This window comes from Artibeus jamaicensis, unplaced genomic scaffold, assembly GCF_021234435.1.
Source record: "Artibeus jamaicensis isolate MK-2021 breed Jamaican fruit bat unplaced genomic scaffold, CSHL_Jam_final scaffold_833, whole genome shotgun sequence".
Classification (NCBI taxonomy): Eukaryota; Metazoa; Chordata; class Mammalia; order Chiroptera; family Phyllostomidae; genus Artibeus; species Artibeus jamaicensis.
In genome coordinates, this window is record NW_026522056.1 from 2210191 (window position 1) to 2237503 (window position 27313).

The 27313-nt window shown below is 46.5% G+C and overlaps 1 protein-coding gene across 6 annotated transcripts in view; it reads left to right on the forward strand.

The window, feature by feature from the left end:
- The first annotated feature begins 8419 nt into the window (after window positions 1-8419).
- ATP11A (ATPase phospholipid transporting 11A) overlaps window positions 8420-27313 on the forward strand; it is a 140869-nt gene continuing 121975 nt past the window's right edge. For all 6 annotated transcript variants that reach the window (XM_037140936.2, XM_037140945.2, XM_037140956.2 and 3 more), the window contains exon 1: window positions 8420-8758. In XM_037140936.2, coding sequence (XP_036996831.2) covers window positions 8720-8758 — 39 coding nt within the window. In that variant the 5' untranslated portion in view covers window positions 8420-8719. The remainder of the gene's footprint in view (window positions 8759-27313) is intronic.

The following is a 27313-nucleotide window of genomic DNA, read 5'->3' on the forward strand; positions in this document are numbered from 1 at the left end:
CTGCTAAGCCTCCCTCTGTGTATAGCTTAGATTAAAAAAACAGAGACAACTATTGGAAAATAATTGACAGAGAAAACTTCCTGGTTTGAACTAAATCTACCTGTGTTTGAAACAATGTGTTATTCTAGTTAAAATGAGATTCCTCAAGTAAGAAATCATTTTTAAAAATTTCCACATGCAGTTTGCTTAATTTTTAAAAGTTGTTTATGAACTAAATTGTAAAGTTCCAGTATCTATGGTGGGCTACGAGAGCTTCCGTTAGTAATATACTACTTGTATTTGGGGGTCCCAGGGATATCTTATCACATAATATTCCTGTAAATGTAGTTCATGGGGACTGGCTACCTAATTGTTCTGTTTTACTGTTGGGATTTGTAAAAATTAAAAACTGTGCCGCCACCACCCTCCACCTTCAACATTTTCCAGACAAGTATTTCCTACCTGTGACTATACCCCAGTCAAATTATCCATCAAGAATAACATCAGGAAAAAATGTATCTAACATTTACTTTCTATGCACCCTTTCCCAGGAAGCTACTGGAGAATGTATGTCACCAAAATAAAGAAATAAATCAACAAAGGAGACATCATGAGATCCATGGGGAAAAAAACAGATCATGAGACAGGTGGAAGGAATTCCAAGACACAGGTGAAGGGAAGCCCAAGAATGTGGGTAGGCAGCAAGCTCCGGAACTCGCCAGTCTGGGTCAGGGCAGGGCTTCAGAGGGTAACCAGAGGGTGTCTCCAGGGGAGGAGATGGAACAGGCCGACGATGATGTGATCACACTGAGGGCAGTTTTACAGCAGTCAGAGTTGGTTGTGCATCAGTGGTAAGTTATAGAGAACTAGGAAGAAAGAAATACAATAAAGACTTTTTTAAAAAGAAAACTAAGAAAAAGGGAAGCACTGGTTACCTTAAAAAATGGGATATAAAAGGAAATTTAGTCAATATACATAACAATGCAGGGGCAGCATGCAGTGCATGCACCAATATTTACTCCCTCATAATAATATATTATTAAAACACAGAATATTGACTAAATGAAGACCTGTGGTAAAACTCCATGCGGATGGGCAGTGGTGGGGGAGGTGCGCACTGCACGGGGGTAGAGAAGCAGTGAATACTTCGTCTTTCTTAGTAGGAAATTAATTAATACTTTCTAAATTAAAAAAATTATATTATAAGCGCATTATTTAGGAATATGGACACAATAAAGAAAAAAGCAAAGAGGTATACGTGATTGCCTCTGCAGAAAAGGATTTGGAGTTAGGATTTGGAGTTGAGGGGAGGATGTCTGGTTATTATTATAAGCCACCTAATTCTATATGATTTTGAAGCTATGCAAATGCATGTCTTTGGTTAAAGTTAAAATACATTTTTATGTGAGGCTTTACACATTTTTAAACAAGGCTTTTATTGTAGTGCAGAAAGTAAACTTTCAATGCATCTCTGTAGGGTTACGCAGAAGAAAACCACCCATTTCCTGCCCTTTTTCTTCCATTTCCAGGTGGAATGATCCAAATACCACCCCCACAGAAGACTCTAATGCAGCAGCCTCAGAGAGTCTGTTCAAGACCTGAACCAAGACCTGAGGATGCTCTCCAGACAGCCCTGAACACCAGTGCATTCTGGGACCTTGTTGGGGTATACTGGCCACAGGTGTCCTGGTTTTGTTCTAGGCACTGGCCCTTAATCAGGGTATCAGCCTTTCAAAGACACACAAGCCTGGGCTTCTTTCATGCAGGTACAAAGCAAAGTCTACTGTGGTGGACAGTGTGACAAGGTCATGCCTAATTAGCCAGGTCACATGATGGTATAAAGGTCAGAGGAGGAATGACCTAGTGGGACAGTGGAGGTAAAAGGGGCTGTGAGGCAGGGCGGGGCAGGTCTCTGAGTTATCGCTGCAACAGGAACTCTGTGGAACTTCAAAGGGGGAGTGTAGGTTGTTTAAGGTCCCTGGATGCAGGAAGCAGGGGAATAAGACTGTACATCCACTGGGGCAGACGAAGTGGAGAAGAAAGTTCACACTTGCTGACCGACCAGCTGGCGTGTGTCAAGTTACACAAATGATGACATTTAGCAATGTCCTCTCTGATCCTCGATGCTGATCATGCACCCCTGACTGTCTCCCCCGAACTGGGGGAACCAACTGCGTGTCATACTTCTGTGTCTCTTACCCTCCGAAGCCCGGTCCCGGTCCCATCATCGTTATTTGGTGTGTGAGGAAGGTGGGGTGCTGGGGTGAACCTCTCCTTCAGGGGACCAGAACCCAAGCACCTTCACCCCAGATGATTCTCAACCCCAGTGGCCTCTCCGGAGGGTGGGAGAGTTCTCCAAAGCTCTTTATCTTTCCAAATGAAACCTTGCACCCACTGAACTCTAACCTCCCACTCCCAGCCCCAGGAAACTACTGTTCTCCCTGCCTCTGTCAATGGGACTCTTCTAGGGACCTCCTATCAGTAGAATCACGCAGTCTTTGCCCTTTTCTGTCTAGTTTATGTCATCCAGCAGAATGTCCTCAAAACCATTGTTTGTTCATGTACTTTTGACTCTCTGATTAGAATTAGATAATTTGCAATTAAAACTGATAAAATATTCTTAAAGTTAGGAAAAACAAATGATATTTTAAGGCAAACCATTTTGTCTTCCTGCTTATAAAAACAAAAAGGGACAAGAGGAAGCGTTTTTCTAGTTTTCTAAACAGTGTCCATAAATAGAATATGCAGTAAAGTGATGTTGTGTAACGTCCAGGTGACCTGTGGGAGCAAAGGTGAGAATGACCTAGAACAATGCTAAATATCCAATTATTGCTTAACTCCTATTTCAGATACCCTAACATTTTATTTACTTTGGAGAAATAATATTGTAAAGTTTCTGTTCAAATAAATGAGGACAGCAAATTGCCCCCATGACTTACTGGTAGTTTCAAGAACACAGTCCCCTCCCCAAAAAAAAGAAATCTGTAATTAAAATAATTCATCTCTTTAGGAAAAATAAAAAAGTAGGGAAGGGGTTGTAAAAATAAATAAGGAAAGAGATCTTAGCATATTTTCCTTTCATGTGTTCTCACCGAGAAATAACTAAGAGAAAATGGGAAAGTTGGAAGCAACAGTAAACCTAACTGGGCTCACTTCGGGACCAGGGATCCCTTGGGGTGATTAGCCACTGAGCATAGTAAAACGGGGCCCCTCTGTGCTCCTGAAATGAGTGCCTCACTGCGAAGGGAAAGGACCTGGAGACTGGTAGTCCTGGGACTTGCTCCTGGCCTGCATCTCAATTCCTGAAGGAAGGAACTCTCAGAGACTCAGAATGACAGAGGAGAGAACATCTCAAAGACCTAGAATCAAAGGACAGGTGGTCTCTCAGGACGATGAGGGAACAGCAGACAGGAGATCCCCTGCCAAACAAACCCACGCAGGACCTGGAATTGCAGGGTTTGGTGACAGTTTTCACAGTAGAGCTCACGCCGACCTCACCTGAAAGACTGAACCTTGCAAATTGTTTGTGACTGCCACTTGTGCTTCACATACTTTGGATTAAGAATGATAACGAAATGTTAACTCCATTTTTCAACACCTGGACAATGACCAAGGTAATCTAGACATCCAAAGGTAACTCAGAGGCGCTGTCCCACAAGCTCCTCCCAGGCATGGGAGGCAAGGTTTCCTGATCACATTCCAGCAGAACCGGGCCTGCGGAGCCTGGCAGAGAGAGATAACCCCAGTGACCTTCCTCACCCAGGACGGGGCTCCCCACAGCATTCCTGCGGATCACAGGTATCCGTTCCCTGACTTCTCTGACTGTACACCGTTTCTCTCTGCACATGCTAAGACTTCATGTACTCCCTTTATTCTATCATAATAATGCTTCGTGGATGAAATAGCAGTTTAGGTCCATTGAATTCTTTCTCTATTTACTGAGCATCTATTAGGGGTGCAAGGGGCTGTGTGCTATGCCCTGGGAAGAGAAAAGGGAGTCAGTTAATGAAGTCATCCCCAAGATCACGCTCAAGGACAGGCACAGACATTTAGATTAGCGGGTCTCAAAATCTGCATCTGGGAGCTTTGCAAACACACGGGTGCTTGGACCCCACTCTAGACTGACTGAACAAAAAATGTCTGGGCTGGCAAGAGGGGTCCAGGGAAATTGCTATTTAAAAAAAATTCTCTCTGGGTGATTGATTTATTTTCCCTCCTTGGGTGATTTTAACCAACAATCAGGTTTTAGAAATACTGTTTAAGGTAAATTAGCGACACTGAGTGGTGCATTGAGAGTGCTAAGTGGGGGAGTAACTACAACTGAGACAGAACGGAGGAGGACAGAGGGACAAGTGTGCCTTGAAGGATGAGGAGGGTGTTGTGAGACGAGTGAGGAGTGGGGCTGAAGATTCCAGACAGAAGGGAGGCCAGGGTGCGAGGGTAGCCTGTGGGAGGTACAGGAAGTAGAATTTCTGCCATTGAAGAATTCTAGAACCAGTCGTGGGAAGATGGCACCCACAGAATTCCGAACCTGTTGTAACAGTGACCTGAGAAAGGTGTACAGAATGCTCCAGCAGCTCGGAGGAGCAAGACTGCCCACCTGAGGAGGCCAAGCCCCCTAATGTACAGTAGTTGCTCTTCCCGCTACCTGAAAATGAAACATGTTAATAGCTCACACTCTCCTGTTTTTTGTTTCCAGTAATCAATGACAGCTTCAGTTCTGTCATTTGAGAGCCCAGTAACGGTAACTGTTTTTGAACTGTCTTTGGAAGAAGGCTTCACTTTTTGGCCCTCCCTTACAAGAAAATGAATCCAAGATTTCTGGTTTCCACCCTGGTCTCCTCTGAGGTGCAGGGGAGGAGGGGACAGCAGGTGTTTATGAGTCTGCGCAGGTGTGAGTGTGTGTGTAGCCTGAGCGTCCAGCTGCAGACCTGCAATTTCATTCAAGCTTTGGGATTTGTATTCTGTCTGGTGCCTCCTCCTCCTCCTGATTTATCACATCAGTCCCCAGTGGTGAAGCAGCCATAGTGATCTTGACCCAAAGCTGATTTAGATCATTCCATTCCTCTTAGACATTTACTCATCAAAGATTTCCACTCAAACCAGGCCTCAGGCAGTCATCCGATGGCGTTCCAAAGCTTAGTGACTGATTGACCAGGAGTGAGCACAGGACTTAGCTCTTTCAGAGTGAAAATTCTCTTTCCCTTTGGAAGTGAATGAAGAGACATGGAAACCCTGGCATTTCTGGCAGCCATTGCACTTTGAACTTACTGTGATATTGTCGACATATTCCAACACTGCACCAACACATTCCATTATTGTTTGCGTATGGTACATTATTTACATAGGTGCCCACTAATAAATTCTTCATCCCTTTATGTACAAGGTGCTCGTCCCACCAAGAAGTGAAATCTGTCCTGCCCCCTCCCGTTGAATCTGGGCTGGCCTTGGAACTTAATTTTCCCAATAGAATTTGACAGAAGTGATGTTCCAGGACGTCCAAGCCCAAGTTTTTAAGGTGGTATCATGTTTACCTTGACCCTTTTGGGATCCCGCTGCCATGGAAAGCAGCTTAGTCTAGACCACTAAGCCATGAGAAACCATGTGGAGAGAGAGGGCAGTCCTCTCCCAGCTTCCCATCCACCCTGCTGAGACACTAGGCATGTGACCGAAGCCATCTGAACCTTCCAGGCTCAGCTGAGCCCCCCAAAGAATGCAGATGCATGAACAATGGCAGCCATACCAGGTGGAGTAGAAGAACCATTCCACCAAACCCCAGAGTCCTGACAAATAATAACTCATGCTGTTTAAGCTCCCCAGTTGGTGGTGGTTTGTTATACAGAAATAACTGGTTCGCAGGGTGAGTTGGATTTTTTGTTGCTTTAAGAGAGTCTTAACTGGTTTGTTTCCATAGGTTTAAAATTAAAACGCTGTCAGTCACTAGTAACTAAAAATCCAACTTAATAAGGATATTTATTATCTTTCATGATATGCAATTCCATGTTAGGGCCACAGTAGGACTGGTTAATGGCTCAGTGGTGTCATTAAGGACCATGCTCTTCCCACCTTTCCACGCTGCCATCCCCAGAGTGAGGAAGTTCCTCAGGCTACTTCCTGTTGCAAATGCAAGAAGGCTGCAAAAAGCCAGACATCACATCCAACAGGAAACAAGGAGTATTTCTTCTTTATGTGACTTTTTAAGAGTGAGGAAACTTGGCTGAAACCTATTGTAAACCAATTATGGGAAGAAAAACGGAGTTACCAAGATTAGCTTACATGAACCACTTTATACCAGCCATCTGGAGTGTGGATAGCCAGACCAAGGTGGGTTTCTACCAGCAAGGAAAAAGATGGCATGGTTGCTGCACTGGCAGCCATGGTATCTACTACAATATGAAATTAACATTCGCCATTGAATGAAACAGACAGTCCTGAGAGACAAGCAGCCTGTGTCCAGCAGCCTTAAGTAAAATCTTGTGCCCTTCCACTCCCCATCCAAATGTCACAGTTTACAAAGGTAGAAGGCTAGTCAAAATCCAGCTCTAGCATTCAGGGTTCTGGCTGGAGACAGGAGTCATTCTTGGGAGATTTGGAAGAGAGTGTGATGAAGTGGCTATTTGCTGTAGTGTGGTTATGGTTCAACAACACATCAAAGGGTACTGTTACCCAGGGGCCAGCAGCAGCGGGAGGCAGACACCACCACTGCCAAGCCTGAAGGGGTATGGGGGAGAGAACTGAGTTCTTGGAGCCTGACATGAATTGATGCAATGGAAAAGGAAGCCCAACAGGACAGTTGTCACAGAGGCACACAGATACTGCCAGGCCCAGGGTGCAGCCGGGACAGAGAGGAGGGAAGAAATGCACCTGCCTTTCTCTCTCCTTGGTCTCCAGGCTGCAGCTAGCACCCCTTTTGGTAAAGAGCCAGTGATGATGGCCACAGGTCTCTTGGGTGCAGAGCAGGACAGAGAAGGCAGAGAGTATATTTGGATAGCAAGTGAGGAATCAGTGAATTAGCTGACCAACAATTGGAGCATTTTATGAAAGAAAGTAGTTCAGAATCCAGATAGTTCAGTGACAATTAGCATTCACTAGAACTCCTCTCTAGTCTGTGTCTAATCCAAAAAGTGTCCAATACTGCTTCTCTCCCTCAGCCAGTCAGGGGAACATTCACGTTCAATTGCAAACCTGCTACTGTCAGGGGCAGTGCTCCTTAAAGGCTGCTAAAGGTGTGTTGTGCCTGACAGTTTCACAAATGATGACTTGTGACCAGGAGAAGGGAAGTTGGAAACAAAGTATACCAATTAATTCAAGGCTGATTGTGTAGTTAAGGAGATAATTTGTTTCGCTGTTGGGAAAACAGAAACATTCCCTAGGATTGAAATAGTAGTGTTTGTGCGATGCAACAGTTCTCCTGCCTGGTTCAGAGCTAGCTGCGCCAAGTGTGTGTCCCGCCCCCCTCCCTAGGACTTGGTGGCCGAGTAAGCCAGGAACTGCTCCCCCCACCCCCCCACCCCCACATCGCCTGGGCCGGGCTTGGCCTCCTGGTGGCAGACTCAGGCCAAGCCTGGGCGAAGAAAGGAGCTGGACGGGCAGGACCAGGAGAGGGCAACCCGCTGGGGATGGCGGCTGGTGTAACAGGTTCTAAGGCTGACTCCAACCCCTCACTCCCGCTGCATTACAAGTATCTGCGACTGTTACAGCTCTGAAGACCTAGGGTGGAAGGCCAGGGCTAGGGATTGTATTTTTAAAAGGAGCAAGGATCCCGTTTCTGCTCTGTGCTTACCTTCGCCCCAGAGCAGAAAAGCTGCGCGACCCTGGGCAGCCACTTGAGGCACACCTCTGCCCTCTCTTAACCTGCAAAGCGGGAGAGGCCATACGTGGGGGCTGGACTCCCACGGGGGCGCAACCCCGACCCTGATGAAAGGGTCCTCAACCTCCTCGCCCCGTGAGCACCCTTCCAGTACCCCTATGATCTCCCTCCCACTGTTGGGCCTTTGGGGGAAAGACTGAAGTTTCGGGTCGAAGTGAGAGACTCAGCACGCTGACTGACGGGGGCTCCCGCAGGGCACAAAGTCCCCGCGCCCTGATTCCTCCTGGCAGAGCGCTCAGTCCCAGTCACCCCGGCCCCTGTGCGGGGAACACAGTCGCCCTGAGTCGGAAGCAACAGGGAGTTGTCCCCAGCTGCGGTCCTTCGCCCTCTGCCCTCCGTCCCAGGGTTCTCTTCTCGCCTCTTCGAGGCTGCGGGCAAAGTGAAGGAGGGCGGAATGACCGCAGCCGCGCGAGCCTAAGTGTGTTAAGGCAACGGAGCCGGGGCGGGGGCGCGGGCCGCGGGGCGCATGCTCAGACGCGCTAGTGACGTGCGCGCCGGGACCGGGCAGCCGGAGGCAGGGCTGAGAGGTGCGGCGGGCGGAGGGGAGGGGAGGAGAGGGGAGGAGGGCGGAGCAGAGGAGCTGCGCTGAGCAGCAGAGCAGCAGCACGACCTGCCCGGGCCGTACCGCTCCCAGCCCGCGGACACACCGCCAGCAGCGAAGCCTCTACCGCGGAGCAGCCACCGCCGCGCCGGCCGCCGCGGGCCGGGCCGGGCATGAGCGCTGAGGGGCCGCGGCCGCCCCCCGCACCTCCCGGCGCGCCCAGGCCGTGACCCGGGCGGGGGCGCGCGGCCACACTCCAGCCCGGGCCCATGGGCGCGCTGAGCCGGGCGCGGGGCCGCTGAGCGCGGGCAGGCGCGGCCGGAGGAGCCATGGACTGCAGCCTCGTGCGGACGCTCGTGCAGAGATACGTGAGTGCTGCCCTCGGGAGGACCGGGAACCGGGCGGGGACGAGACCCGGGGACCGACGCCGCCGCCCCCAGCCCCGGCTTCTGCGGATGCCGCCGTGGTCCCTGAGGGTTTGGGCGGCCTCGTCGTGCTTGCCGCCTCCCGGGGGGACGAGCAAGACGCAGGAAGGACCTGCTGAGTTTGCACCCTCGGGCTTCCGACGGGTCCCGCGCGCTCACGCTCTTCCCCGGCCCCCACCTGCTCCCCGTCCACGGCCGCGTCTCTCCCTGGAGTCCGCGCTGGGTTGGAGCAGTCCCCGCAGAGATCTTCCCCAGGTTAAGCTCAGGGCCCAGGGCTGGGAGGGAGGTTCAGGTTCGGCCTCCGCCCGCCACCTCTGCACGAGGATTAAGGGATTGGGAGCGTTATACTTCTACGGGGAAAGGCGGTGATTTTGCTTGTTTGTCACACCACTGGGGGACTCAGAAGTGAAGTTTGGATTTTTTTTTTACTGAACGTAACCAATCAGGTTAGAAGACCCGGGTGTTCTGAAGTTCCTCTGGAATCCACCGTTGGTGGTGCCCAGGTGGTGTAATCAGGGGGAAGGCTGGGAGGGGAAAAGTTCCTTTCGTTTTACATCAGGCCGAGGGGAAACTGTGCGGCAGTAACCGCTGGCACTGGGTATAAAAAGGGGATGTGTGTGCAGAGGAGAAAGAAAACTGTCCGGAGGGTGTTGTTTCCTTGCCACTGTCTTTAACAAAAGACCATTATTCCCCAGAGGCGGCGACCTGGCCCGGCCCGTGGTTAGTCACAGGTTGGAGAAGTCCAATGCTCAGAGATTTGGGACTGGAAGAAGGTGTTATGATGGGAACTTAATTTTTTTCCAGGTGTAGGAATTACCTTAGGCAGCCTTTCATATTTATGAGCTTTCTTTTAGAAGGAGCCCTTGGCAGAAGACGAAAGTATTTCTATCTAAGGGGAGCGCCAAATCAAAGCTTTTCTCCTGCATCTCTTCACTGTCTGGAGGGCTCCCCAGTCTAGGGAGCGGTTTGCACCTTTCATAGCTCTGCCCTTAGGAAGGTCAATCTGATACCGTTTTAAGTGGAGTCTGTGTGTCTGTCTGTCTCTCTCTCTTAAGGGATTGGGAAAAGCTTAGCAGATGAAAGACTTAAGTTATTCCCCTAAATTCGCATTGTGATGTGAGTGCTAAACATCAGGGAGGGACACCTTTGTTTTTCTGTAGTAACAAGCTTTAGAAAAACCAGTAACAGAGATGGTAGGTAACCAGATTTATGAGAGACACTTTTTTATCGGGCAGGGACCTTCTTTTCTCAGATGGTATCACCCAGGGGACCTGGGTCCCCAGGCAAGTTATTTCACACTGCCTTGGTTTCCTCAAAGAGAAAATGGAAAAAGGGAGAATGGAATTAGCCTTTATTTCAGCTTAACAACAACCCACAACCTTTGGACCAACTAATCAGCCTTTATTTCAAATGTACCCAACTAATATTTTTCAGCCGATTTCAATTCTCTTCCGACATTTGGTAGTTTTAGAAAAGCGGGGGGAGGAGGTTGAACGGTGAGAAATACCATGCAGTTTTGCCTCCATGGGAGGCAGAGTGGATGGGCCCTCGTTTCACCTTCCTCTGACCTGGCCCCCTTCCTCGCGGAGGTTCCAGGCCTGGTGCATCTGACCTTTCCGCTGGTTCGTGACTCCTTCATCCCGGGACTGGGGCAGATATGTCCAATTTTTGTGCTGTGTTTTATGCCCTTCCTCCGGGCCTTCAGCTCTTTTATGTTATATCCATCGATATAAATTTCAGTGTAATTTACATTTAAAAATTCCCTTTTGCTGCGTTATTAGACGTATGATAAAAGTTATTTCTCTCTGATCCAAGTGGTAAATATTTTTAATGAACTTTCCCAGCATATGCGTTCAGTCCCTGGATATTATTATTTGTATTTTTCTCCTCCTGCTTTTTTTCTGTAGTCTAACCATTTGGCTACTTCTCCTTATTCGCATACCAAATCATTCATGTCTATGCTATTGAATGCTTGTCTTTGCTATTAAGCTAATTTGACCTTTTCCAGAAACAGTCAGGATCGGTTTTCTTATAATTTGGTTATTTCAATACATAGGACCAAATTATATTTCCTTCTGCTGGGGGCAGGGGGAAGGTCTGGGGTGGAGTATTTGTATTTCCTGCAGTTTTTAAAATGTGACTTATTTTATGAACTTGAGTCAATGGCTTAAATCTTGTACCCTTCTAGTAGTGTTCACACAGCCAGAATTTCCAGGATAAAGAAAACTCTCAGCTTCTTCTGATGCATGAGGGCTGCCAGCTGATAAAGAATTCCTTAGAAAACATTGCTACAGGTATTTTATTCTGGATTAATTCCAGAGAAATAGAATAGGCAAACAAATGTGAGAATTTTGTTCCAGAATAGGCAATATATACTGCAAATGGTGTCTTAATTTGTTGTTTAAATGTTTGATGGATATAAGACATTCAGAGATTTTTCGTATTTATAAGTGGCACAGTGCTTATGTATCATGAAGTAGTTTGATCTGTTCTTTAAGGAAATTCTTACCCGAGTGGATAGAGAGCTAAAGCTTTTGGAGGTATGCTATGGGAAACTTAGATTCAGGTTGTTTAAATTCAGAGAGAAACTAGCGTAGCTTCATGGGTTACCTATAAATTCTACAGGCACACTCACGGTGTAACCTGGGCAGGTTGCTTCATTTTCTCTGCTTCCGTTTTCTCACCTGAGAATAGTACCAGAACCCTTTTTTATAGACTTATTTGAGGACTAAATGGGTTAATACAGGCCAGGAGCTAAGAATGGTGCCTGGCTCTGTGGAATTGCTCAGTGAATTTATCACTGCTAGCTGTTAACATAATTTTGTCCCTGGGAAGGTTGGCAAGGAGAGAGCCAGCAGTTCTGTTGGTCAGTCATTAGCAGCCAGCAGGGCCCCAGGTCGTGGTGGAGGGTGAACTGGGCGTCCTGCTGTTGAGCAGTGTGTGGGGCCCATATGTTTGACCAGCTTTCAAACAAGGTGTGCTAACACTCTGCAAGCCGAACAAAAAGTCTGCAGGCCATGCGTGACCATGAACCTCACTGGCACGACACTTCCTGTCCTCCTCCTGGTCCTGCTTCCCCTTTAGTAGGTCCGACTCTCAGCTTCTGTAGGTCAACAGCTTAACTTTGTCTCTGTAATTTGTTTTTAATAGTTCAGCATGGATACTGCTTCCTAGTTTTGTTTTGCTGCTTGTCAGAGTCTCTACTTGTTTCAGTCTTATAATTTTTTAAGGTAATGTTTATTTTTATTTTATTGTTTAGTTATTGATTTTAGAGAGAAAGAGGAAAGGCGGGGTGGGGGAGAGAGAAGGAGAGAATGAGAATTCGTTGTTCCAGGCATCTCTGCACTCACCGGTGGACTCCTGCCTGGGTCCCGACTGGGACTGAACCCTCAACCTCAGCGTGTCAGGACAATGCTCTAACCAACCTGTCTACCTACTCAAGGCTCCGTCTTATCGTTTTCGCTTTCTAGGAAATGTCTTACATTTTAAGGTAGTAAACATACAAAACAAATCTAGTAGTTTTCCTTGTGGACAGTAGGTATTTACTTTTGAAACAGCTTGTTACATTAGGATTTTCTTAAGAGAAAAAACATCGGTCCCTGGAAAAACCTTAGGCATGGCTATGTTAGAGTGCTTTAAACCTTCTAAAAAGTTCAACCATTTTTGTACAGGCGCTTGTGCCTGCGTTTGTTTATTTTTATTTTTTATCACCAAAAGGTTTGTGACGGGAACATCACTGTTCACCTGCGAGGTTTCCTGTTCTGAAAGGCAGACTTGCTGGTTTGACTCAGTTATACCACTTTGTTTTAAACACGGGTGTCCAGCCTTTGGCATCTCTGGGCCACACTGGGAGAAGAGTTGTCTTGGGCCACACATTAAATACATTTCGACAATCACAAAAAGAAGCCTCGTAATGTTTTAAGTAAATTTACAAGTTTGTGTTGGGCCGCATTCCCAGCCATCCTGGGCTGCATGTGGCCCACGGCCTCAGGTTGGACACGGGTCCTGTTAAATTTGAAAACTTGAAAAGCTGTGTACTTTTGCTGTTGTCTTTCCCAGTCCGGTCCAGCTCCTGGAGTCAATACCACAGGACCACGAAGTTAAGCCTTTGAGCCACCCAGGCCTTCGAGTGTTTGAAATAGGTGACTCGGGCATATTATCCAAGACTGTAGTGGGTCAGCCTCTGGTGGTATGAAGCAAGGCTGCAGTACGGCCTTGTCAAGTGTTTACACAGGAGTCTACCAAGCCCAGCACCTGTTTGCTGGTCTCATGTGTTTTTACTGGACATTTTAAATCTGCCTAGACGTGCGATTTAACCTTGATGTTTGCAGCTATTAGGTTAACTTTGTTCTATTGTCCTTTCAAACCCTATTTAATATCTGCTTATTAGAAACAAGTGATCTTGAGATGCTTTTATTTAATGCCAGAGGGTAAATTTAATAACACAGGAGAAAAGGAATCTATATCATTGGGTTGAATTTCTAGGGATGAGAACACTGTCCTCAGCCTGTGGTTGGGTAAAACTGCACTGGATCCACTGGTGAACACATCTAGCTGCCTAACTACACAGGAAGCCCTTTGTTCCCAGGTGTGCCGGACTCTGAAACCCAACACTAATGGTTCCTTGGTGCTTGGACTATCTGTTCCAATAGAAACAGAGTTAATAAGATGTGGTCAGATCTCCAAGTCCCAGACTTATAAATGCTTTTATAACCAACTTATAGGTAGGCAAAAGTGCTATTTATTTGTGATGAAAATCAATGAAAAGCAATGTTTACAGCACTAGAAATTCTACAAGATTGAATAGGGACTGCTTTTGCTTTCATTTGGATGTTGGTATCTCAGAAAAACAAAATAGACTGTGGAGGTCAAAGCTCAGCATCAGAGCCGCCCGGGCTCTGGTGCAGATCCCGCCTCAGCCTCAGTGTGAAGCCGGCTGATGTCTTCATGCTTGGTTTCATTCCGAACTGAAGCTGCTTAAAGGGCCTCCTGGGGAGGGGGTGGGAGCTGGAGGAATTGAGTGGGGGCCGTGTTTGCAGAGCCAGGTGCTCAGTCAAGGGACATGGAGTCTGAAGGGGGATTTAGTGCTGCTAAGCAGCCCCCCCAGTTCTCGCTCTGTCAGACCTCCTGCACCCCTTCTCACGACCTTGCCTTGCACTTCATGGAAAAACGGCAGGACCCCCGCCCGTCCCACTTATCCCACCAGCTCTTCCCTTTTTCCGCTCTGGCCTCCCTCCTGGTGTAGGGCAGGGACCTCAATCTAATAAAGGCCTGTCCTGTGGCTTTACTCTGGGCCTGCACCCCCTGTCCCTGCGCACCCCATTCCTCTTCTTCCTGAATCACCAATGTCTCCTTTAGGGTGATGTCATCAGTACCTGAGACATGTGATCATGGCTTTCATCAGCGTTTTTGCCTTCAATATTCCTTTTTTCAAAAATCAACTTTCTCAACCCCGTGTCCCTCTCCTGATGTCACCCCCTCTTCTGCTCCCTCTGCAGCTAAATTTCTTTTTTTTTAAAGATGATTATAATGTTCACTCATTTATGTAGTTCTTTTAAATTTTTTTTAATGAAATTTATTAGGGTGACATTGGATTATACAGGTTTCAAGTGTACAATTCCATACAAAAATCATCTTTGTGTTGCATTGTGGGTTTACCTCCCGGAGTCAGGTTTCCTCCCGTCACCATCTGTCTGACCCTGACAGCGCACCTCTGGAACGTGGCTGACGCATCTTTATCTCGCTCCAGAGGGGCACTCTCATCACCATCTCCCTCACCTCCCAGGTGGCCCTGTCCACCTGTCACCTTTCTGCCCTCATGCTGGACCTCAGGAAACACTCAGTGTGCTTAAATACAGCATACATCTAGTGAGTGTGGGCCGAACAGGAAGAAGACACCCAAATCCTTGTTCTCGTGGCACTTACCTTCAGATCAGGGCATGGCAGGCAGGACACAAATCACGGGAACAAGTGTTAAAGGGTGCTGGAAACACGAGAGTACAATGGAGGAGTGGAAGTGGGGCTTTATAGACCTCACTGAGCGGTGGCTTGAAGAGGTGAGCGACCAGCTGCGTGGTGTCTGGAAGGCGCATCCCAGGCAGAGAGAGGGGCCATGGAGTAGCCTCAGCAGCCCTGCAGCCTTTCCTCATTGCCGAGATCCCTTGTCAGGTCACCTCTGTTCCCTTCTCCATCAATACCTCTGCCAGGAGGAGACCCCAGCTACCTTCTCCATGACCATGATCCCACATTGCCTTCTGGATCTCAGCTTCTCCCCACTGTGCCTGGGACAACCCCGGTGCAGGGTACAGCCAGCTCTCCACCTGCATCTGCTCTAAGTGATTACACCTCTTATCCTTACTGCTAATAAGAACCTTGGGCGCTTCTGAAGGAAACTCTGTGGTACTTCTAAGGACTTGAGTGATCATTGACAGTTTTTAAAATCATTTTACTGTCACTTCAAACTTTTGGATTCTGCTTCCTTGGTACATGTCATAGAGTTGGAAACGTTCAGAAATGGACTGGGAAGGTCTCTGGCTCAACCCCCTCACTTAACAGACAGTAAATTGGAGGAAATTAAGTCCCCAAGGTCACAGCTCAGGGTCCCTGCACCGCTAACGGGCCAACCTGACCAGGTGCGTGGCTTCCATGTGCAGTGCATCCCCATGTTCAGAGACAGTACTCTCTCTGGACTGTGGACTGACCCCTCATAATGGGGGTCTCTGGGACTTGTGTCCTCTTTTTTTCCCCCATTCCTTGGACCACGGGGGCCTGGAAAGGAGAGACCAGCAGCAGTGCCCTCTTCTGGAGCCTGGTCAAGAGCAAGCACTTAGGTCCCCAATGGGACCCAAGCTCCCTTGAAACTGTGCGTAGAACTTTCTGCTCATATACTTCTTGATTTCTGGGCAGGGATCCCCAGTTTCTGTTGGCTTCTCAGAGGAGTGGCTGCCTCATTTAAGGCTAAGAACCCTTGTCTGAGAACACAGGAAACCAGCCCTCTGGTGTGACAGCGTTGGCCCACTCAGCGGCTTCAAAATGTTTGTATTTCTTGTTAGCATTTAAGTATGGATGAGTAACAGAAATTTCCCCATTTTTTAACAAATGGTGTGATGTGGCAATGCTGCACTGGATGGCTTCCCCATGACCACGACCCCTGGAGCGAGCAGCCATTCAGAGAATTCAGCCCTGTCCTCTGGCCGCCTCCGCCACTGCACCTGAACTGCTCATGACCCCCTAACCCTTCCAGGAAGCATGCTGGCCCTTCCCGTCTGGGTGGGCACTTGAGGAGCCCAGTGCAAACTGCTCACATTCTTTTGCAAGTTTCTCAGTGTGCTTTATCTGCTTCCATCCCTCGGTGTGCTTGCTTTGTTGCAGGCATCCGTGACTGTGGTCCACGTGGACAGAGGAGGTCTCTGTTTCCTCGAGTGCGTGTCCTGAGAAGGGCGCTGTTTTCAGCAGCATCCACAGTAGGCTGTTTTGGCTTGCACGTGCTGGCATTGCTAGGACAGGAAAAAAACCAAAGCATTAGAGTGAGACTCAAAAGAGAGCATTGTAGGTTTCCTCTGTCGCCTGTCACCTTCGTAATCTGGGTGAAGGCCAGACCCAAACAATGAGCACTGTGGGCAAGTCAATCAGTAGTTACCTCTTCAGACCTATCCTTAAATAGTTTTTTTTTCTTTGCACCTTTTTTTTGAATCCTCACCTGATGATATGTTTATAAATTTGGGGGATAAAGGGAGAGAGAGAAACATCAATTGGTTGTCCCCCCGTACATGTCCTGACTAGGAATCAAACCCACAGCCTTTTGGTGTAGGAGATGATGCTCCAACCAACTAGGCTACTTGGCCAGGGCTGTTTCACCTTTCTAAGTGGAGCGGGAGGAAATTCATTTTCTATGAATAAAAATGATATGCTTCTTTTTTTATTGCAACATGTTCCCAATGAGGAATTTGTTAGTAACATGTTTATACTTATTTGCAATTGCCTTTCCTTTTTTTGGTCACCAATAACTCAGCTGAGTTAGTCATCCTCTAAAGAGAAAGCTAATTGAATTTAGGTGGATATATTTTTAAATGTTTTGAATGTGCCTAAGGAGCCACCCCCAAGCCCTCCTGATGTTCTGTCAGCAGTGTGTCCCCTCTCTCTTTGGTTTTCATTTTACTTTTTATGGGTTTCAGCATCAACACTTCTTGGGAGGCATATTAAAAGGTTTACAATTCAGACAATAGAAGAAATTGCTTTTTCCTGGGAGACAGCAGTATGCTGTGCATTACTTAGTATCGAAATTTCCATTAGCTGGCTGCACTCAGAGTTGGTGGTCCGTTGAGACGTTTGCAATCTGTTTTGCATGTAAAAATTTTTGACAAAGATAGGCTGCCACTGGCAAGAAGTGTTTCAGCTTCCATTCATTTTACTTCTGCCGTATTGTGGGCATCACCTGTGTCACGGATTGTGTGATCGGTAGAGGCCGAAGTTAACCAGCACCTTGTTTGAGATTCATGCCAGCAATGATCTTCTGGATTCAGGTGCCAGCAGCCTTTTGGATGGCAGCCCTGCCTCTAATCCAGCCCTGTTCCTGGCAACTCACTGAACCCCCAGAGGCAGCTGTAAAATGACACTAATGGCATTTGTTGTCTCTGCTTGTCTGGGTCTTGAGGACCGAATGAAGTCATGTACATGAAGATATTTTGTACATTGCAAAGGGCTGTAAAAATAACTCAGGAAAGATCTGTCAATTTCTTGTGTATCTCATGTGGCAAAGGTAATATTTTTTTTGACTGAGAAAGGGAATGAAGATAAGATCATTTCTCCTGGTTTAGAAGACAAGAATTTCTAGAGAAGGTTTGTTACTTGTGAAAGAGACTCTATGGCCAAAGGCCAGTAAATTAAGAGTTCAACAGAGGTGGGAGTGTGTTAGCTTGGAAAATACGGTGGCTCCATCGTGGTTCTACTTGTCCCCTCTCTTCACGTCCCCAAAAAGGGCAGAGAAAAGGGCTGCTGTGAAGGAGACCCCGATGACTGTGTTGACAGGTGCCTCCCTAAAGCAGCCTGGGACATCTTGGTGCCTTTTCAGAGGACAAAGGGAGCTGTCATTCATTGGTGTCTGATGTGCTGGGCCCTTGCCAAGAGCTGTAGTCATAATCTCTGGCTTTATCTTCACATCAGCCCTGTGAAGGAGCACTGTCCATTCTGTGAGAGAAAGCTGATCTCTACATAGCAGACACAGACGGACCTTTTGTCCGACTAACTCTGCTCCTGTCCACTAGGCTGTGCATCCTGTGGAGCAGCGGTCCACAGCCTTTTTGGCGTCGGGGACTGGTTTTGTGGAAGACAATTTTTTCACAGACCGGGGTGGGGGGATAGTTTCGGGATGACTGAAGCGCGTGTTACATTCAAGCTCACCTCCTGCTGTGTGGCCCGGTTCCTGACAAGCCCTGGCCTGTACTGGGCTGTGTCTGCCGCAGAGGTGGGGGACCCCTGCCGTGAAGGGTCTGTCTGTGGCTCAAGGTGCTCATATGCACAGTTTGGCTGGCTCAGCCCTGGTTTAGCTGTTGTCATAGTGTACTGATCGAGAGTGCCCTTTTTCACTCACAGTTCACTAGTGTGATCACTTCATTAAAGTTCCTCCCTCTTTCAGTCTCTTGGTGAATTTATTCCCAGGTGTACCTGCATGGACCCGCTTTTCCCCTTGAGATCAGGTTTAGGTAACTGCTGAGGGGAGCAGTCTGCCTGCACTTTGCCGTAATCTTTTCAGAAGGATGTGGAGGCAGAAGTTAATGGACCAGTAGCGAACTCAAGAATAAATAAGGGCATTCTTTGGAGGCTTCAGATGTGAAATAGACAGTAGGGTTCATCACCATCATCTGCTTCGAGGTGCCTGTGTGCACAGAGAGAGAGGTGGGGGAGGGAAAGAGAGAGAGAGAGAGAGATCTATCAGAATAGGAACCCTCCATTATAATGCTATTTAATCTTAATTGCCTGCTAAAATGCCTCTCTCTAAATTCAGTCACATTGAGGATTAAGACTTCAACATAAGAATTTTGAGGGAGTGTAGTTCAGTCCACAGCAGTATCCTGTTAAAGTAGGCACTATTTATTTACATCCTGAATATTCAAATGGGCGCAGTAATCAAAGTGGACAGTGGGGAAAAGCACATTACCTGCTTCCTGTTTTATCAAATAAATACAGAAACAGATGTTCCATGAAATCTGGAAAGACAAAAGCAGACTGAGATATTTAGTGGGAAAAGGGTTGTTTTTTAATTGTGAAACAGGTGTAGGTGATTGGACCAGTATTAGATGTAATAGAGCACAGCTTCCAAGATTTGATTAGGTCTATCTAAGGTTCTGTGCATTTGTATCTTTTTCTTTTCTTTTTGATGCATCTCTCCCCAAGCCCCGCACCGCCCCGACCCCCCACAAAGAGATGGTAGGAGAATGGTGGTTGGTATTTTAAAAGGCTATATAGTGTATTGTTTGGGGTTTTGTATTATAATCCAAATCCACTGTGTCTGGCTGTTGACAGGACAGATGTCACAGTATGTGCCACATAACTGGGTTGGACACATTTGTTCATTACACAAGGAGGCTGCTGCTGCCTATCCAATTCTTCTAGTAAATGGAATTGCATTTTAGGGACTTCTGTTCTATTGACCTGTCTTTGTACAGGATGACATTTTACCTTTGGCAGAATTAGAAAGTGATAGTTGGAAGTAGAACTTGAAATACTAGTTAAAAAATAGGGACATGTTGCTAATCTCTGCGATTATTCGTAGTGAGTGGGACCAACATATGCTGTATCAGCACTCTGTTACCCGAACTTCTGTAGCTCATGTGTTTGCATGGCAAGGTCTGTACCTTCCCAAACCAACTGTTGTCTACGTCTTCATGTCCGGGTTTTGTTTTTTCTTTGAGTGTGTGTGTTTGATCACAGCTTGACTATCTTCCGTGAAATATTTGCTTATGCTGTTATAAGCATATATCCGAATGATCCTAAAGCATTATCATCTTTTGATCAGGAACAGGGCCTCTGATGATTGTTGGAAGGGTTCTGGATGCTTTTCACTCATTTTGCCTACAAGTGCGAGGCTGAGTGGTTCTAGCCTTAAATGAAAACCATGAGTGTTTGTGACAGTATTTAAAGCTGCAGGACCCAGTGCAGCTCCTCCGTCTCACCACATGGTCCTCTCTGAACTGTCTGTGCAAAAGAAATCCCGAAGTTGGGAGATCCATTTGCTGAAGTTCTCAAGTTCATATTTTGGGAGACGTGAGTCTGAGACTGGTGTGTTGGTGTCCTCCACACCCCACCCCCGCACCCTGCAACCCCCTTGCACACTTGTCCCAGGCACAGAGGCAGCTTGCCTGCTGCGCCGTTCTCTTCTGACAGACCTCCTGGCTGCCTGGGCGTTACATAAGCTCCCCGCCTCAGACAAAAGAGGATTTCCTCCAACCTATTTTCAGCAAAGGATTAGGGGCAACCAAGTTCTGCCGTTAGAATGGCATCTGGATTTTTGTGTGATTTTTCAAGGAGGTCTCAGCCGTGGTCCACTAAAACACTAGTATAGTGATGAAATCCAGGAATGATCATTTGGTGTGGAAGATATACCATTTTAGGGTAAATCAGACCTAGATTTATTTGTCACTTTCATATAAAATACCCGATAATATATCTGAATGTAAATTCTATGCATGTGGCATAATTTAAATTCCCTTTTTAAAAGAAAGTGTTGGAAAGCAGTTGTTTTGATAAATATAGACAAACCATTAGGATAGATACCGTGAACTATAGACATGCATTTTTCCCCTGTGATACCAACCTTGATGTAAATCTGAAAGCAGCATGCGCGCAGAGAAAGCTGGAGTGACTGTCGTGGGTGGTGGGAGTTGCGTTCAGCCCTCATTTCTGGTGTTCCTTAGCTCGTGTCACCTCTTCTCTGATGTAACACGGGAATAAAACACACAACCTCTTGGCACTGAAGAATGTGTACAGGGGTAAAACTGGCGAGATCCTTGTAAAGAAAAGTATTTGATGTATTTAGTACATACTGGGTGCTCAACATGTTCATCAAATATTTCTTGAGCACCATTTGAATGCACTGGGGAGTCGATGGGGAGCAAGATGCATCAACATCCTGGCTGTCCTGGAGACTGCATTTTGGTGGTGGGTGATAGAAAAGAAATAAGGACACAGCAGTGATGCGGACAAAAATGAGATGGGAAGGAGGGTCAGGAGAAGTGTTAGGGTGGGAGAGAAGGTAAAGGCCTGCTTCCATGGGAAGGTGACAGGAGCCAGGTCTCGAGGGGGCCAGGGGCAAGTTGGAGGATGGTTCCAGAGTGAGGAAACTTGAAGGCTGGACCCACTGCGCAGCCTAATGGGAGAGGGTGCAGGGCCTGAGGAGAAGGGGCCAGGGGAATGAGGGCGGGCCTAGGGGGGTGTGAACAGAGGGGTAGGTGGCTGGTTACCTACATCTCATTTAATAGGAATATGTGGCCTCCCCTCAAAGTTTCATGGCTTACATTATGAAACAGGTTATATGTATGAAGTTTTAAATTTGTTTTAAAATTATGTGGGCGACTGAAAATGTTATATAATAGATAAATAGATACTTTATCACATTATAAAGGTGTGTTAATTTCTTTAGCGAATATACAATGAGTTGATTTATGGGCATTTTTTTATTGTGGCAAAACATTTATAACAAAATTTGCGATTGTAACCATGTTTCGGTAAGGGCATAATTCAGTGACTGTAAGTACATTCACGTTGTTACCCAGCCGTTGCCGCTGTTCACTTCCGGAGCTCTCCCATCACCCCAGAACAGAAACTCATTTAGGAGCAGTTTTATGTAGCAGATTCTACATTTGATATTGTGTATCTTGCTTTTTTGGAAACTTAAAAGAAAAATCAATGAAAAAGACCTTAACAGGGTCATGAAAAGACTTAATGAAACTTAAGTACTAATTAAGTTTTAATGGAAAATGTACCCAGGTAGGAGGGCTTTTTTTTCTTTTAAATAATTGCTGATAGTAAGTTTTCTTAAAAGTTAAATACTTGAATGTGGGGATTCATTTGAGCTTTATGTTTTACTTACTGTGTGCTTGTCGGAGAACAATCAAAGTTGTGGTTATTGTTCCAGAGGAGAAAATCTGACATTAGCTTTCGAGCAAGTAATTCTTTAATAAGAGACAGTCTATCATAAAAATTATGTTTAGTTGGCAGTACACTCAATAATACAGTCATAATAATAAGTTTGCTTAATGATGGTATAAAGTTACATTGACCTTTTCCTGAGTGCATTTATAGGAAATAGGAATTAAAGCATTTTATGTGAAATTTTCTTCCAGAAACTCCATTCTACTAACTGACTGTTTGGTTTAAATAAGTTTCCTATTTTCAGTTAATCTATAGCATGTATTATTTTACTACCTAGAACATTAATGATAGGTTTATTAAATTTAAACTTATACCTGAGAATGTTTTTCTGTAAAATTATTGATTTGATGAGAAGCTATTTTGTGGTATGTCTATTGTAAAGGGGATATGAGATTTTTTGTTTCTAAACTGAATTAATTCTTTGATTTCATAAATTGCGCAGTTGATTTTTAGAGAACTGCATGGATTCAAAGGCTACAAGTCCCTTTTATTAGTTTTTGATCTATTAACAAGAAACTTAATTGTAAATTGAATAATTATATCTCTTAAATAGTTTGGCTCATTTAAAACCACACTCATAACAGTCAGCTGGCTAGATGCCATATTTGGCAGGTAATCTTTGGAGTTGACAGAAAAATAAACATTAGAAATAAAAAAGAGTATCCATGGCTTTTCTTTAGCATCCTCACAATTTTAGCTCATTACAAAGATGGGTTGACATTGGTTTGTATTAACTTATTAATCTTGCAAATTCAGAATGTTGTTATCTGTCATGTAGAACGTCTTACACCTGCAGAGCCTCCGCCCACACTCGCTGCGGCCCGAAAAGGGGGGAACTGTGGGCTGGCACCCGGCGTTGATTGTTCTTTCTGATCCCATTCTCGCCACAGACAGTGCACACGCCTTCGGTCGTTTTCCCAGAGAGTGATGTGTTGTGAACTCATCCAGCGGGGCTGGTGTCTGGAATTTAGGGTCATGTGTATCAGATTCTGTTTTGTTTTGTTTTATTTTATTTTAATGACTGACCAGGCTCTGTGAGCAGACCCTAAGAGGGAGTTCAGAGCGCAGACTATTTACTAGGATCAAACAACTGAAGGGAAGGAGAAAAGAGCAGAACTGGGCAGAAGGTGACTGTCATTCATCGCCCCCAAGAGTGCTGTGGCAGGTGCAGCTGTCACCGTGGCCCACGTGGACCCATGGTGATGCCTCTGTGCCCCTCCTGGATGGAGCTGCCCACCGGAGACTGTGCCGATCTGCTCCAGATAGCATACTCCCCTCTGCCCTCCTGTCTCCTGGATGCTGTGCTGGTCAAGTGAGCTGGGAATCAAGGGTGTGCGGAGACCTGGAAATGCTAGGGATGTGGACAGTGTTTGTTCTGCTTCCTCAGTGTCCAACATTTTCATCCATATAATGGGGCAGACCAGCTTTAAGTCAGTTTACAAAGACTTTTCAGCCTTTTTTTATTGCGGGTGTGCAGGGACATGTCATTTAAGTTATGTCTGCTAGTTTTGTGCGTGCTTTTGGAAAGGCAGTCTCAAATAGATCTTGAATTATATGTTAGTGGCAGGGATATGGCCCCCAAACATACAAAATCTAGACGTCAGTTAGCACCGTGAGCAGCTAGCATCTACACTTGTGTGTGACTCATGGAATGAGGCTTCTTACTAAGTATAATTCCCACACGTGTTTGCTCCTAACGTTTTGGTAAAAACAGAGTCCTGAATACCACCTATTAATATACAGCCATCACCGTTGAGGCTCGGTGATGCAAACCCTGGTGATGATTTGCAATTAGAATGGGGAGTGGTGGGAGGTCAGAGAAGGGAGGCCAGGGCTGCAGGAGGCAGTGACTGGACGGAGGGCAGAATGGAGGACTTTCCAGGGAGACAAGCAGGAGGGGCAGAGGTGGGCACTGGCGTGCTGCTTCACGCCAGGAGCTCTGAGGCACCCGCATCGTTGCAACAGGGACTGGTTCTCTACTGGAATTAGCAGTCACTCGTAGCTGGTGAAATAGGAAAGGGAGCTATGTGTGTTTTTGTATTTGTTGGAAGGAGAAGGGACCCAAAGGGCCCAACAGGTGACCAGTCACCGTGTGCCACTTCGGCATGAGAGGGCAGGTGGCAGGTGAAATGGAATAAGAGTGCCCACCCCTGCCAGGCCCATAGCAGGTGATGGAGGCCAGGATCGGGGCCAGCTGTGTGCGACCTCCCAGACCTACCTGCCTGCAGCAGGTACGGCTCTCCTCCAGTCTCCCCTCCAGGTGGTCCTCACACACACCTGGTCTTCGCTTGGGGGGGGCCAGTTCTAAGGATGCAGATGCCCAGAGTGGAGAGGGCAAGTTGGCCGTAGGCCTCAGATCCGTGGCTGACATTCTTTCCTAGTCCAGAGCTGTTGTCTTTTCCAGTTGTGTCGTCCAGTTCTGTTCTACTTGGAATTTAGAACAGAATTGGACTGTAACATTTTGTGGTTTTAAAAAAATGACTTGTAGTCAAGGGGAAAATGTTCTAAGTTAGCTATTCAAAATAAAACCTCAGAGAGAAAGAAGCTAAGTTACATCAGATTTCAGCTCTACCCAACGAGACAAAAAGAAGGAAAGGAAAAGGAACCCCCCCCAACTTGCTCAAAAATGACTTGTCTCAGGGTCAGGTATCGGGGTTACAGGTTTTGCTTTCATTTTGAAGCAGCTGGAGGTTGGGGCTTTTTGGAATTCCAGACTTGAATTTACTAGAGAGTGGATCTCTAGGAACTGGGAGACAGCCCAATGTGTGAAGTCAGACTTAACTTCTGGGTTGATAGGAACAGACTGAAAGGGCGGCTCCAGACTTTTTCCCTGCTTTCTAAATATAACCCGAAGGAGCCTTCCTCGCTGACTCAGTTCTGGAGGCTGCGGATGAGGAAAGGGAAGAGGGGAGAAGCTTTAATTAAATTTCTGAATCCGAGGCCTCTCCCTCCATCGATATCTGGGGGACAAAGCTCTGGACAGATCCAACTCCAATAACATCGGCCCAGTGTGTGAGTTGCAAGACATCTTACTGAGCAGATTAAAAACTGAAACGAGCTATCACAGTCTTTTCTCCATCTTTGCTTCCAAGTGCTTTCTTCACTCTTCTTTCCCCGTGCTTGGTGCTATATAGTACTCGAAAATCACTGCAGTTGGTTTTTGCTTCCTGTCAATGTAAGAAGCATGCAAATCTGTAGAGTCTATGAGTTTATTTGAGCCAAACTGTTGACAATTGCCTAGAAGCAAAATCTCAACAGATTGATAAAATGCTCTGGAGAATAGCAGTTTTGCAGCTTATTTTATACATTAGTAATAAAGGAGGAGATGCAAGGGGGGGTTACATGAAATCCATTTGTAGTAAACTAGGGAGGTGGGAGAAAGCAAAGCGGGGAACTCTCTGGGATTGGATAAAGAGTAAAACAGGGAGACAAGTGTGCCTTTGCATTGTTGGGTATAGGATAACCATTCACATTCACAGCACATAGTGATGGTATTGGGGGAATAAGATAACAGAGAGGGGTTCTGTGGTCTCCCGTTCTGGTGCGGTGGGGGTATGCTGTGGAGTTCAGGGATAGGGGCTTACTCAGACATTCCAAGGGTGCAAAAAGACAATGGACATGCTCAGTTAAGGTTAAGACGGACCTTTGCTAAGGAAGCTACAGACCTAGGATGTAACTAATCTCCAAGAGACACTTTTAGTTAGCGATTTTATGTTCAGGTCATCCTCTGTGGTTACTTTCAGTCTCTGAGTATTTAAGGGCCACCACAAAGGACTGCCCTCCCCACCCGGAGCTTGTCAGTTTTGGTGTGTGGCCCCTTCTTTGTCCACATTCCCATATAATTTGGCCAGTACCTCCCCAGCAGTTGGCAGTGCAGTGTCCCTACAGGTAAAGAACAGCCTAATTAAGCCTATCTCCTCCCACCCTCCAGGCATGCATCAAATGCTGCCTTTAAGTTTTTCAGCATACCAGGGGATCAGGGCATGATGGCTGGTTTCCTGCAGCCTGTGTGCCTAGGTGGTATCAGTTAGACTACTCCCAACTTACAGATGGTAGAGTGAGGCCCAGAGGGCACAGGCCACCAGTCCCAGATCACCCCTGGGCTGTATGGTGGCAGAGGCTGGTTTGTTCCCAGGGCAGGTTCTTTCCCTCCCTCGTATCACCACCACATGTACCTTCATTAGGAAACTCAGCTAGTAGGTTCTGTAGTTTGGTATTAAAGAGTGGGTGGAAAGAGAGAGACACCCAGGGACGGTCTGGGAATGGAGGCCCTGTCTTTATTGCTGGAAATGCTGCTGTCGCTACTGGCCCCAGGCCCTGGCCTTCCTTTTCCTTGGAACTCCCTTTCATGGAACAGCCTAGTATTGCACGATTGAGGCTAAAACCTGAATCCAGCCTGTGGCGCTATGGCCGAAGTGAACGCAGTTAGGCTGAGGACTAGTTCTGGCCAGATAGTTCCCAATGCTGCCTTTTCTTATGTGTGTTGGACAGACTAACAAAGAGGTATTTATTATTGAGTCTTGTTTGGGGCTTGGGGTTGAACAAGTACCCATGGGGGGCTGTGCCTTTACTATTGTAACACTGTCAGAGTGGGTGGGCTCTCTAGCGGCCACGTTGGAACGCAGCCTTTGAATAGACCTCTGGTTGATTACATGAATGAGACACAATATGAATGGAGGCATGATAGTTCAAAACAAGTTCAACGGAATTTCAGTGGACTTGCAGTACAATAAATCTATCTGTTTTAGTATTCTCCGTAAAATTATGTAGCACAGTTCACAAAACCGTACAAATATTTGTGAAATGATTTTTTAAATTTTCATGGTTCTTAGGAACGTAAGAGTTCATATCATTGAGCGTATTCAAATAAAAAGAAACTGCACTGCGTAAACGGCACCCTCTAGTCTTCTTTAAGCGTCATCATGCCTCTCTCTTGGAAGAAGACCTCAGTGGGTTTTTAATTCCTGTTTAATGTTGCGGCTTCCACAGCACCCGCTGTTCCGGCAGAATGGAAATTTCATTCCCCATTCAGTTTGTGGGAAGATCTCATTCTGGCCATTTAATCTTCACATTCTGGCCATTTAATCTTTTGCTGTCAGCTAACTGTTGATAAGGAGGAAGTGAAACCAGATATCAGTTTTGGCTGTACCCAACGGAGGAAAAAGAAAACCAGGAATGCTGATGAGGAAGTGATAGCCAGGCTGGCTGGTGTAGCCCAGAGGAGGGTTGAAATGAGATGTGTGGTTTTAATTACATCTACATCTCATTCTTCCGGCTGTGTTCTCTCTGGCTCTTCCCAGCCTTCCCCTCCCCTGATGTCTCTTCTTCCTCCCTGATAAGCCTGGTCTC